Source organism: Marmota flaviventris, chromosome 8, assembly GCF_047511675.1.
Source record: "Marmota flaviventris isolate mMarFla1 chromosome 8, mMarFla1.hap1, whole genome shotgun sequence".
Classification (NCBI taxonomy): Eukaryota; Metazoa; Chordata; class Mammalia; order Rodentia; family Sciuridae; genus Marmota; species Marmota flaviventris.
Window position 1 is genome coordinate 80891870 of NC_092505.1, and position 13052 is coordinate 80904921.

The 13052-nt window shown below is 31.2% G+C and overlaps 1 protein-coding gene across 1 annotated transcript in view; it reads right to left on the bottom strand.

The window, feature by feature from the left end:
- Positions 1-13052, bottom strand: part of Epha6 (EPH receptor A6) — an 808736-nt gene that overhangs the window by 455634 nt on the left and 340050 nt on the right. The window contains exon 5 of the mRNA XM_027943203.3: positions 6156-6491. Within this exon, the coding sequence (XP_027799004.2) occupies positions 6156-6491 (336 nt within the window). The remainder of the gene's footprint in view (positions 1-6155; positions 6492-13052) is intronic.

Here is a 13052-nt window from a genome sequence, read left to right on the forward strand (position 1 = left end):
GGCTAGGGGTTAAGTCACTGACTAATCCTCACCATATTAATTTCTAAGGCCTTAGGTCCTTTTTTTTATATATCATTCAGTTCCTCAAAAGACACATAAAAATGACATTAGACCTAGAAATAAAACGATATTTCATAGGGGAAAAATTAAGCCTATAAATATCCAGATTTTATTTAATTTAATGTTTAGTAGCACCATAAAATTATTTAACAATGATTAACTTGACGGACATTTCAACTGTCTTCCATAAATAAAATATTGAATGCACTTTTCAGGGAATAATACTTTGCCTTAGGAGATAGGAAATCTTATATATCAATATAAGGTGTCTGTAACTTATGAAGTTATAATTTGCTTATGTATAAGAAATAAGAAAAATACAAATAATATAGCATTTCTCCTAGGTAAAAAAAATCATGACTATTTCCTATTTTCAAAAACAAAACAAAACTTATGCCACTGGTTTATGTTTAATTCATTACTAATAACCATTTGAAACTTTCATGCTTAGTTTTTTAATTTGAATAGAGTTGCACAAGTTTTAGAACACTATTTATCAGTATTTCTGAGGACGACAGGGATTGTGAGAGATACTCAGAAATAAATTGTATTAAAATACAGGCATAAAAATGAATGAATGCATATCGTGTCCCTAATTACCTACTCTAGCTGTACCCTAAAAAGCTTGGGATTTGAAATAGAAGGTATTTCCAAAATGCAGTGAACTGTACATCAAAAAAATATCAAGTTTATGAATATATAGAGACTTTTGTTGATTTAAATCTATTTTCAATGTCAGTTCAATTAATTATTGCTGATAGCAGAATTATATGAGATCTGCAATCAGATGTGAGCCTAAGGCAGACCTATATAGTCACCCAATGTCAGAGACAGGGGTGTTGTATTATTTTAAGAAGGCCATGAGTCAGACAAGTTGCTTTTGACAATAATTGCTTTAAAGACCCTTTAGCAAATATCAGCAGAATTGGTTTGTAATTTAGCATGTCTTTCACTTTGAACATACTCCTTAAAGGTTTTTGCATATGTCAGGATTTCTATAAACATAATTTGTTTCAGGTTGACTATCCATGATTAACACTTTCCTTTACTGCTTACTACCTGAATAATTACTTTTTACTGAACTACACACCTTAGTTTTCTTATCATGCACCGAAGATTAAAATCAAGTGTTTTCTAGGTGCTGCTTTCTTGTTTTGCTCTCTAATGAAACACCTTTCAAGCACATTTAAATAAACTGTGAAAAAGGAAGGTTACAAATATAGCTCTAAGGGATTGGGGAAGTTGGTTAATTAAGATTTATTGCAAAGATTCCTAATTATGAGAGTCATAGTCTTAACTCTATAATCTTATTTATCCAACTGGAATAAAATAATCAAGGAACATTGCTCCTAACTACAGCTGTTATTCTATGTGATTTGGAAAGACTTTTCTTAAAGCATTGGTTTAATTATAAACAGACAGCAAACAATTAAGTCAGGATTGTTTAATGTGGTTTTCTTAATATTTTTTAAATATGAGAAAATAAACTCATTGGAAAGAAAAGGCAAGCCAGCACAAACTTCTTCTTTAGTTTCATGTCCCACACTATGCATACATACAGTAGAAAAGCATTACTAATACAATTATCTATAATTTTTGTTGTCTAATATTTTTCTTCCATGCTCATACAAGTATGACCTCATGAACACTTTTATTATTCTGCTTTCTTTTCTCCACCTGTGGTTCTTGCAATGTATCACTGTCTTCTAATAAATGGTTGATTTCCTAACTTGTTTCATCTATTTTACAGACACCAAATTTTATATTAACTTTTTAGATTCTCCCCCTAAACCTGTTTTACCTTTGTGAAATATAAAATATATACATATAATATATAAAACATACATTATACATAATACAAAAATACATATAATATATAATATAAAAATTATCACATGTTATATTTGTGTGTGTGTGTGTGAATACATTAACAATCTAGTTCCTCAATTTCTCAGACCTTGTGTTGTTCCTTTTATTTAGAATTCCTTGTTTTTCTCCAAGGCTCATTTTGCCTTATCACATTCCACTCACCCCTCAGAACAGAACCCAAACTAAATATTACTTTCTTGGGAAGATCTACTCTTATCCTCCAGCATTCTGGGTTTCTCTTTAGCTGAATTTACACAGCACTAATTACATTTTTTTGTGTGAAATTATTCACTATTGGCCTTTCCAGACTTTAAAGTTCATGAGGGCCCACTAGACATTGTACAAAAGGAATATACTCAAAAATATGTTGAATGTGTTGACAATTTCTGAATCACACTTATCACTGTCCATTTGGCATAAATTAATGATATGGAATCTACAGAATAAAAAGCAAACCATTTTTCTGTGGTCACTTTGATCCAATGAAGTTGTGATATGTATCAGATAACTATGGGAATTGCTTCTCATTCACTTGAAAGAGAATTCTTTCTCAAAGACACTCCAAGTGAAGTGACAGTAAATCCTTTCCTCTATTTGAGCTGTGAAATTACCTTATTAAAGGCTTGTACACAATGATGACAATTGAGATTTGGTTCTAGGACACTCAGGTTTTTAAAAACTCTTTTTAAATTCAACACTGAGTCCTGACTATTTTAAATAACATGTGGCATACTCACAAATTTAATTATTTCATATCTTACCCTTGCCTGGAACATCTGCATTTTCACAGATGTGATTCTCTCAGAATCTCAGACACAAAGAAGCTTTCTCGTTATCATCACATGGGGGTAGTTGTTCACACATAAGGCTGGCCATCATATTTTATTAAATATATATGTGGCAGTTTTAGTTGAGGATTTTTATGTATTTTCCAACAAAATTTAAATATATATAGATTCTTAATTACTATTTATATCTACAATAAAGTCAAACTAACAATAATTATTTTTTAATATTTTTCAACTAGGATGTACTGGTGAGGGTTATTTAATGATATCATCCTTTCAGAACAAATAGTCTCAATATGTGAATACATATTGTATTTTATTTCAAGATCAATACATGTCTTATATACATTAATATACTTTTAATGAAATAGCTCATTTTAAAATTGAAAACCAACTTATATTCTATTCTAACGAGTTGAAAAGTAGACTAAACTGTCTTATAATCCTAGAATGAAAGGATACTGTATCTGTTTGAAATTATGTAAATATATTTGTTTTTTCACATTAAAGATGTTTTGTTATGTCCTAAATTTAATTATTTTCACCCCATAGCTAAGAATGGTTATACTGGGATGGATATATATATATATATTTATATATATATATATATATATATATATATATATATATATATTTATGTATATATGTATTCTATATGTATATGATATATAGTATAATATATATGTATGTGTATATGTATATATACATAAATGTGTGTGTGTGTGTGTGTGTATGTATTTTTTTCTTTTTTGGTTCCAGGGATTGAACCCAAGGGCACTTAACATTAAACCACATACCAAGCCCTTTTTATTTTTTTTTTTATTTTGAAGTAGGGTCTCACTAGGTTTCTTGCTAATTTGCTGAGACTGGCTTTGTACCTGTGATCTTCCTGCCTCAGCCTCCAGATATGCTGGGATTATAAGAATGTGCCACTTTACCTAGCCAAGTGGCATATACTTTTGTTTTAGGTGACAGCAATAAAGGTCTCAGAAATAAACAGCTAAAGCACAGAGAACAGAAGACCCTAATGTGCTTTTCAATGATGACACAGTTAACAAGGTTTTATACCTACTAAAAGAGAATGGGCAATAAAAAAAAAGAAAATGAGAATTCCATTTTGAACAAATTTAAATCAAATTCTATGATGTAAAGCTATTTTTCAAATGAAAGGGGAAATTTCTTAATAAATACAGAAACTATAATTGTACAATAGTATTTGGCTTTGCTTTATTTATTAAAGGCATTTCTGCAGATTATCAGCAAGCAGCTTTCCATGTATTTTGAATTAACTTCACATCCATTTCATATGCTTTTAGTAACATTTTGAGGTTTTCTTCCCATACACTTTGTAGGTTCAAATAATAATAACATTTTTAACTTTGTGTTGTAAAGAAATTTTAGGTTCAAAGAAATTTGTAAACTTAAATAGGAAAATCCTGTACATCCTTTTTGTCTAGCTTCTTCCAATGTCAACTATTTGCATAGTACAACAAGAAAACTGAAAGTTGATATTAGTACAATCCAGATTGTTTGTGTAGTATGTGTGTGTGTGTGAGGGGGTGCAACTCTATGCGTATTATGACATACATAGCTTCCTGAAACTACCACCACAATCAAGAAATACAAATGTGTCATTCCCAGAGGGCTCCTTCCCGCTATCCCTTTATATCCCCATCAGTCTCCCTCAAATCTCTAAACTCTGACAAAATCACTAATCTGTTATTCTCCATCTCTACAGATATGCTATTTTAAGAATGTTCTATGAGTAGAATTACATAGTATGCATCTTTTCAAAATTAGTATTTTCAATTAGCACAGTATCTTGAGGCCCATCTAACTTGCATGTATCAATACTTGATTCATTTTTAATATTGAGTAGTATTCCAACACATTCAATTTGTTTTTTTAAAAACAACTATCTGCTGTTAGATTATATTTGGGTTGAATTGTGCATATCCTTCTTCCCCTTAAAATTCATGTGGAATTCCTAAACTTCAGCACCATATGTAGAGAAAGGGCATAAAGAGTAATTAAGGTAAAAGGAGGTTCTATGAGTGAGACCTAATATCTGACATGTTTATAAGTAGAGTATATTAGAAAAATCTTGTGAAGGTGTGTGAGAAAATAGTCACCTTTATATATGCCAAGGGAGAAGCCTCAGAATGAAATCAACCCTGCTGACAACTTGATGTTGGACTTTGAGCCTACAAAACTGTCAGAAATAAATGTATACTTTTTATGTACATATAAATGTATTTTTATGTACATACACATACATACATACACAGTATGAATGTTTTATTTTTATGTTGTATTTGCTATTACTTTCCCTACCAAACTAAAATGGTGCATGAAACTAGTTTTGTCTTTATAAATTTATATCATATCCATGTACTCATTTATAATACTTTTCTTTTTAGGAGGTGTTGGGACTGAATCCAAGTCCTCATGCATGCTAAGCAAGCACTCTACCACTGAGCTCAATGTATAGCCTTATTCATAAAACCTTCTGCTGTAAGGTAACCACTCATGTATCCATATAATTTGTAAACACACCTTTAAAAAAGTTTTCTTTTTATCGCTGAAGCTTTTCCTATATCATGTTCAAAAATATTATGTATACACATATAAAAATCATGAAAGTTTTTGTGGTTGACAACAGCACAATAAAAAATTTATAGGGTTATAAAGGGAATATTTAATTGAATTTATCAGATTTTTGAAACAGTTTATTTTTCATTAACTATAAACAAACAGCATTTGCATACATTTCTCTATATATAACATTTATATATGCATACTGTGTGTGTATACACATATACATACACATACATACACACACAGTATGAATTTTTACTATTTTTTAGAGTGGATAAGGCTGGCTGGAATGCTTTTACAATACAGAGAAGACTTAATTAAAATAACTTCTTACTATTTGCTTTATTTGACATGGAAAAGGAATAGCAGCATAAGAGACAATTAAAATTCAATTCATTTAGTAACATTATTTATGACTGATGTTTGATGTTTTATGGACTTATTAAAAAATATTGTTATATGATTATATTAAAAATAAATACATATATATTAGGGAGAAGCATTTTATCTTATTAGCCTTATTGCTAAGAAGAAATATCAAAAATATCATTGTGTGTGTTAAGAATAAGAACATAAACCAAAAATTCTTGTTTTGTCCTGCATAGCATATATGTTTACACTGTGCCTAGGGTGTAGGTCCATCAGGGATACTGTGCATAAAAAGAAATAATGAATCTTTTTAAATTATATATTGATAGATTTATTTATTTATTTATTTATATGTGGTTCTGATAATCAAACCCAGTGCCTCGCACATGCTAGGCAAGTGCTCTACCACTTGAGCCACAACTCCAGCCCAAGGAATTATGAATCTTTTGAGAGAATAGCATTGGAACTTACCATTTTGATCCGTAGTCACTGTAATAGCTGTGAACGGTTTGGGAGAAAAACTCAACTCGGAAACTCCATTCATGGCTTCTATTTCAAAGGTGTAATTCACGTGAGACACAAAGTCAAGTACTACCACGGAATTGTTGATCAGGCCAGTGTGTCTTGGGATGAAGCGGAGTCCTCCACCACAGTCCTCACACTGGCTGGGTTCTAAGCCACATTTCTTACAGATTATACTGTATGTGAGATCTTTTCTCCCTCCTGTATCACTTGGTGGGCTCCATTCCAAAATAAGGGCTGTTTCATTGATGTTAAAAACCACATTCCTAGGAGCTGAAGGTGGCCCTAGAGAAAAGCAATTAAAAAAACAAATGTACATGTATAGGACAATCAATCATGCTGCTAAATTGAAAACTTCATCAACAAGTATTTATTGGTCTTTTATAGCTCTTTCTCTAATAGAAATTATAAAGATTATATGATTAAACATATCTGATTATGCCTAGTGAGGAAAGAGTCTTTAGAAGGTGAAGGCAGTCTGTAGTCTAACTTTGGGTGTATGAATTCCAATATTTAATGCCAAATATAGCAAATCTCCAAAAGATATGGTAACTATATTTCTCAAATTTGCTGACTGAAGAATATACAACAAAATTTATTTTGAATTACATGATGGCTTCAATTATTATCTTACTAAATATATCATTAATTTCAAAATTTGAAAAATTAAAAACATGCACATGTATAATACATGGTGTTCAGATTTTTAATCTTCATACTATGGTTGGTATGTAGCTAAAATCTTCATTTATTACCTTTAACAATCACTCAGATTCTGTTCTCCAAAGATTGAGAATAAATGAACATGAATTTAGAGAGGGCAGAAAATGAAGAAGAGAAATGGAAATTGGGGCAGCAGAAACCCTTTATGAGTGCCTTGCCTATTTGAAGATATATAAGCATAATATGGCAGGGGTGAAAAGGAGCTATAAATAATATATGGTCAGGGTGGGGATGTGGCTCAAGCGGTAGCGCGCTCGCCTGGCATGCACGGGGTGCTGGGTTTGATCCTCAGCACCACATAAAAATAAAATAAAGATGCTGTGTCCACCGAAAACTAAAAAAGAAAATATTAAATCTCTCTCTCTCTCTCTCTTTCTCTCAAAAAAATAATATATGGTCAATAGACCTTTAATAAACACAAATAATTATGTCACTAAATGTCTGCCCCTAAAAGAAACGTGCACAATTCTCTTATCATAAAGCAGCCTAAACCAAACTGTCTAGGAGTGAGCAATCATTATCTTTCTCCCTAGTTTTCCAGACAGATCACACTATGTAGAATCTTTAACAACCTTTCATTAGCCCATCCTTTTAAAATTATGCCAATAATCATTTAGACTTATCTGAGTCCTTCAAACTTCAGTTTCCTATCATTCACTGATCATATATTACCTGAAGGTCTTCTCAGTGTCAGGCATTGTGCTAAGGGCTCTGTGTGAAGCACCACTGAATTCATAGGCTGTGAGAGCAGCGCTTACAATTAATATTTTAAAAAAATAACTCACTGTACAAGTGGCTGAACAAACAACATATTTGTGCCATAATTTGAAAGGATTTGTTTTAAGAAATCTAAATCAACTCTCTAAATTTCTGTGGCCAAGAAAATCTACTTAGAAAATGGAAAAGAGTTTTTCTGCAACATGCTCTCTAGAAATTAGAATTTTGTGTAGGCTTCTTTTGGATTTCAAGCTATAGTCATTCATTCATTAAATAAATATTTTGTTTAGTGACTACTATGAGGTAGATACTATGCTAGATTTTCAACTCCGAGTGGCAAAACATGACAGACTTTATTCTTTCTTTCTTTTTATTTACATTTAATGGACTGGTTAGATAAACATATGCATATAAAAAAAACAAATGAAATGTGAATTATAAAAAATATAATCATAGAAATTAAAGGATGGGAATTGAAATAAAAACTTTCAGTAGGACTCCCACTTTTAGTAACATTCTATGGAAGCCCTGTAGGTATGAGGGGAAGGGTGTGCAGAGGAATGGGAAGAATGTTAGAAATTAAAAGGCTATCATTTTCTGTCAGGAAAGATCTTTAAATAGTCATGGGACTGGCAGAAAAGCAATGTGGCTAGAGTATGTGGAATGAGTTTTATGGAACAGGAAAAGGCTATATTATGCTGGACTACTAAACTCACTGAAATGAACATGGAAATACTCTTATGCACAACAGGAAGAAACAGATTTTATGCATGGAAGGAATGTGTTTTAAGAATAACATTTCAACTGCAATGGTCTGAATAAGAGGGGGAAACAGCAGTGAGATCTGTAACTCAGAGTTAAAGTAGCATAATATTAGCTATAAATCCATATGATTGGCTTTGAAGTATGAAGAAGTGTTATATTTTCCTTTTTCTTTCTGCTAGATCCTCATTTCAGCAATCTGTAGGATAGGTTCCTTAGCCACCTGTATTCATGTTATCCACAGCTAGACCTAGAAATGTGATGGGTAGTGTTTCTAAAAGGTACTGGGTGTCCAGATTTATGCCATTTTGTATTCCAGAGGGTTTAGAGAAATGTCTGCCTTCAATAAGGAAAACATGGAGAAAATAATGAACTTGAGCACAGGGGCAAAAGTGGTTTTTACCTTCAACCTAGACTTATGCCTGGGAGATAAAAATGCATTATCATTATCATAATAATGTCTTCCTACAGAATGACATATTCATATTGTTAGTTTTTCCTCTTATTTATAATGGAAAACATGAATTATTATTCACTTATATCTCCACGACTAGGGAGAATTATTATCAATTATGTTATGGGTGTCTACAAGTATATAACCGTCAGCCTGGAGATACTTAGAAAAAAACAGAAAGACCGACACCCCTCTTACTCAAGGGCCCTCATACCAATTTGCATGACGATTAAATAGCTTTTTAATTGCTGTTAAATTATGCCAGCTAAACTGTGATTTCATGCAAATATTAAGCTGTAATGACATGCAGTGAATCATTTACTAAGATTTAGAACTTGGAACAAAGAGAGACAATTAATTCTAATCCTCAGATTCACTAAATTATGTGTCACTGGGCTTTTATGAATGTGGCCTGATTGCTTTGTTATCATTTGTAAATTATACAAAGATTATGTGACATGTTGAAAAAATAACCTGGCAGAAATAATCCTCTTGGAGACATCTGTATTAAAAACTTTCAGGGATTTCCTCATGTTGATTTTTTTTCTTTAACAAAACAAACAATTCACCTATGAAAAAATTCTCCACCCTTCACTCTTCAGACTAACTTTACAAGAAAAATGGCAATTTTTCTAATTTGCAACTAGCAAGTTTTCAAACTCCTCATACAATAAGTCTAACTGTATTACTTCTATTAGTTTATCTTTAATGTTATTTTCTACTAGTGTTTCTACTAGAAAACACTTCTTTGCTTCAATTTTGATTTCCTCTTAACTCTTCTAAAGAATAAAGAAATAGTTTTTTAACAGTGAAACTTATGAGAAGCTTCCAGCAATAGTGTCTCTTCCCTGCCCGGGAAAGCCTTTGGCATGGCAGGCTCCCATCTTCCTGAATAGCAGAAACCAATCATACATGATTTTTATTCCATTTTATTTTGTTTTTGGTTTTTATGTAAAATTTTAAAAACATAAATGTGTTCCTCAAATATATCTGTACAGTGTGTTTAATCCCAAGTGACACCAAATCAAATTGAGTTCAGTGCTTGAGTAAGACTCCACTGGCCGACTGATGCTTGAGACAAAATGTAACAAAATTGCTTCACTTTGTTGACTCTAACATTTCCACAACATTTGATCATAAGATATTATTTTCCCAAAAGCAACTGGAGGGATACCAGCACTGTGCAGAACATCCTTAAATAAAGGCTAAATCAGGAGAAGAACAAGCTTAAGGGTAATATCTCAGATACTGCTTCACATGGTGTAAATTTATATTTTATGTTTATAATTATAAAATATGTTAACTGATAAATGGGCCTTTTTCACATTAACTGAAAAAGTATTGCTCACATTTTTAACTCTATTGCTAATGGTGGTTTGCTGATGCATTTTTTGATCTTAAGAACAAAAAAAGTTTTGATCTGAGGATAGAAAGTTATGAAAGAGTGTTGTTTTAAATTCTATTTGACCAGTTCTTAAGTTACTACCTTCATTAGTTTAATGACTAACCAGGAAGCACTGGTACAGTTTCCTAATAGAAAGCAAATTTATTCATGTTTGAGCTTATGAAGGAGGTATGCTAACCTGAGTCAAAGAAACATTAAAAACACATACTGAACTATCTAAAAATGTTTAGGTAAATGCTTTTGCAAATGAGTAAGACTGTAGTATTTACCAAAGGAAAATAAATACATTGGTACAAATAAAATAAAAACAATCTTAGACATTAATATTGTATTAAAATATGTTTCTATGTTTACAAAAAGACACAATTTAAAACATTTACCCATTGTGTCACTATAAATTTTAACTTTTATTTATAGTCATATTGTAAATCTAAACATGCTTTGAATGTAATCTTTTAAAAATGTATATAATAGAATCATTTGTAAATAAAAATTTGTATCTTCCCCCTCTAAACCACTTCTTGCTTTATGCATAATTTATTTTTTAATTAGATATTTGGAAAATTATGTCAATTAATGACAAAACTGAAACTCTAACGTGGACACTATGAAATAAGTATATCCATTCATTGAGGTTAATATATAGGTCCAAATATTATGTGAAAGTCATGAAGCTATTTAGCTTAGAATGATGTATCAATGTTTTACATTTAGATTTGTTTTTAAACTCTACCACAGTGTGCTCTGCCTAGAGACAGAATGTGTGGCAAATAAATATTAAAAAAGTATTTTATGTAGTTCTTTTATTTCAAAGTATTGTCAAATATTAATTTTCAAAACACAAAATCAGTAAGAATTATGTTTTTCTTAGAAGAGACACCCTTAATAATCCTTAGAGCATTTAATAATTTTATTTATGAAAGACCAATTAAAATTTAAGTTTTCAAGGTAAATATTCCTCAAAATTCAGCAGCATGTATACTTCATAGCCTTTGCATTCTGTGTAAAAACAGATGGCTTCTCATTATCTTCAATATTTTTATACCTACTTTCAATAAATAAATTAATTTTTTATCCATTAGTGTACTAATAGTACCACGATTAAAGATTTGTATGATTTTTTGATTTTCTATTATTCCTAAAATTCATAATTAAAGAAAACAAATATCAAAAAGAAACAAATAGACAAAGTATCATTAATTTCTAAAATAAGATCTAAACTACACAGTTTTATATGTAAGTGTTCATAAGCAGGCCCTGGCCATTTCTTAGCTTCTTATCCCTTTTTTCTGCTTCTCAATGCTTCTACACATGCTGTTCCTAAATTGCTTTTACCTCTTTTTGCTTTGTGGGAAACTCCTACTGATTCTTCATGTTTGGATTTAGGTGCAACCCTCTTTATGAAAACTCCCTGCTATCCTAAGGCAGAATTGGTCACTTTTTTTGGAGGGGAAACTAAGGATTGAATCCAGAAGTTCTTAATCCTCATCCAGTTTTATTTATTTTGAGACAGGGTCTCACTAAGTTTATGAAGCTGTTTTTGAACTTGTGATCCTCCTGCTTCAGCCTCCCAGTCTACTTGGATTACAGGCATGTGCCATTGCGCCTGGCAGAATCATTTTTAAACCTGTTAGGCATGTATTCAAGAAACATAGCTAACGCTAAAGAGTACATTTGGTATTTTCTGTGATTTATTTTATTCAATCATAATAACCCTATCAAGTAGCTGTAAACCTCCCCATAATTTTGCAAATAATCTAAATATTAAATTTAAGTAATTGCATTAATATTCACAAATATTATGATCCAGCTGGATCCAAAGGTAACGTGTACTTTTAACTAAAGGAATGAATAATATGCATGGTTATGTGTAAACCTCAAAGAATTATATTTCCAAGAGTACAAATTTTAACAAATATTGGAAAGCAGAGAGTTCAAGATTATAATCTTTGTAAGAGTCTGGTGTTACTGATTAAGGGTAGTGCTACATGATATGAAAATCAATAGCACCAGAATAGAATATTTTAATCTTGGTGCTGAACTAATAAACACCCATAACAGAATGGGCAGCTACCATCTTGCTCTACCCATTGCCATTGAGGAATGGATAAATCTTCCAAAAAATTCAGTTCTGCAGACACTTGAAAACTTGAAAAGGAAATATTTGTATCCCCAAATTTCTACATCATAGAGTATGGGCATAATTATAACTTGAAAAGATTCCAAAATGGTAGTTATAAACTCAACTTATAAATGTAGGAAAAACAACAACATCCTACATCTTAATACTAGCCTCGGAATAACCAATTTTCAGGATTACAGAGATTTGTTATAACTGTTCAAATCAAGTGTAAAAGGAAAAAAGATGATATTGATTGGGACAGTCCTCTCGGAGTTTCTACTGCAGAGGATATGAATAAATTCATACTGGCAAGAAGTGGTAACTCAATTCTTCAACAGCAGTAGAATATCGTTTTAATATATCTTCTTATAAAAGAACCTTTCCCAAGTAATTGGTAAAAGAATATCTGCTGAAATAAAAAATTAAAGTCATTGTGCTTAAAAACTCCATGATACTAAAAAGACATCTTCTTTAGTCATCTATGCTGACAAAACTAGGATTCATTACATACAAGTTCTACTCAGGAATGTTGGGTCATTTTAATTTTTAAAATATAACACTGCAATAGAATGAGTGAATATTTAGAATTATTTTCTATAAGAAGACAAGTATAAAATACTTTCTATTATAAGACAAGTATAAAATACCTCTAGCCTTCTAGAG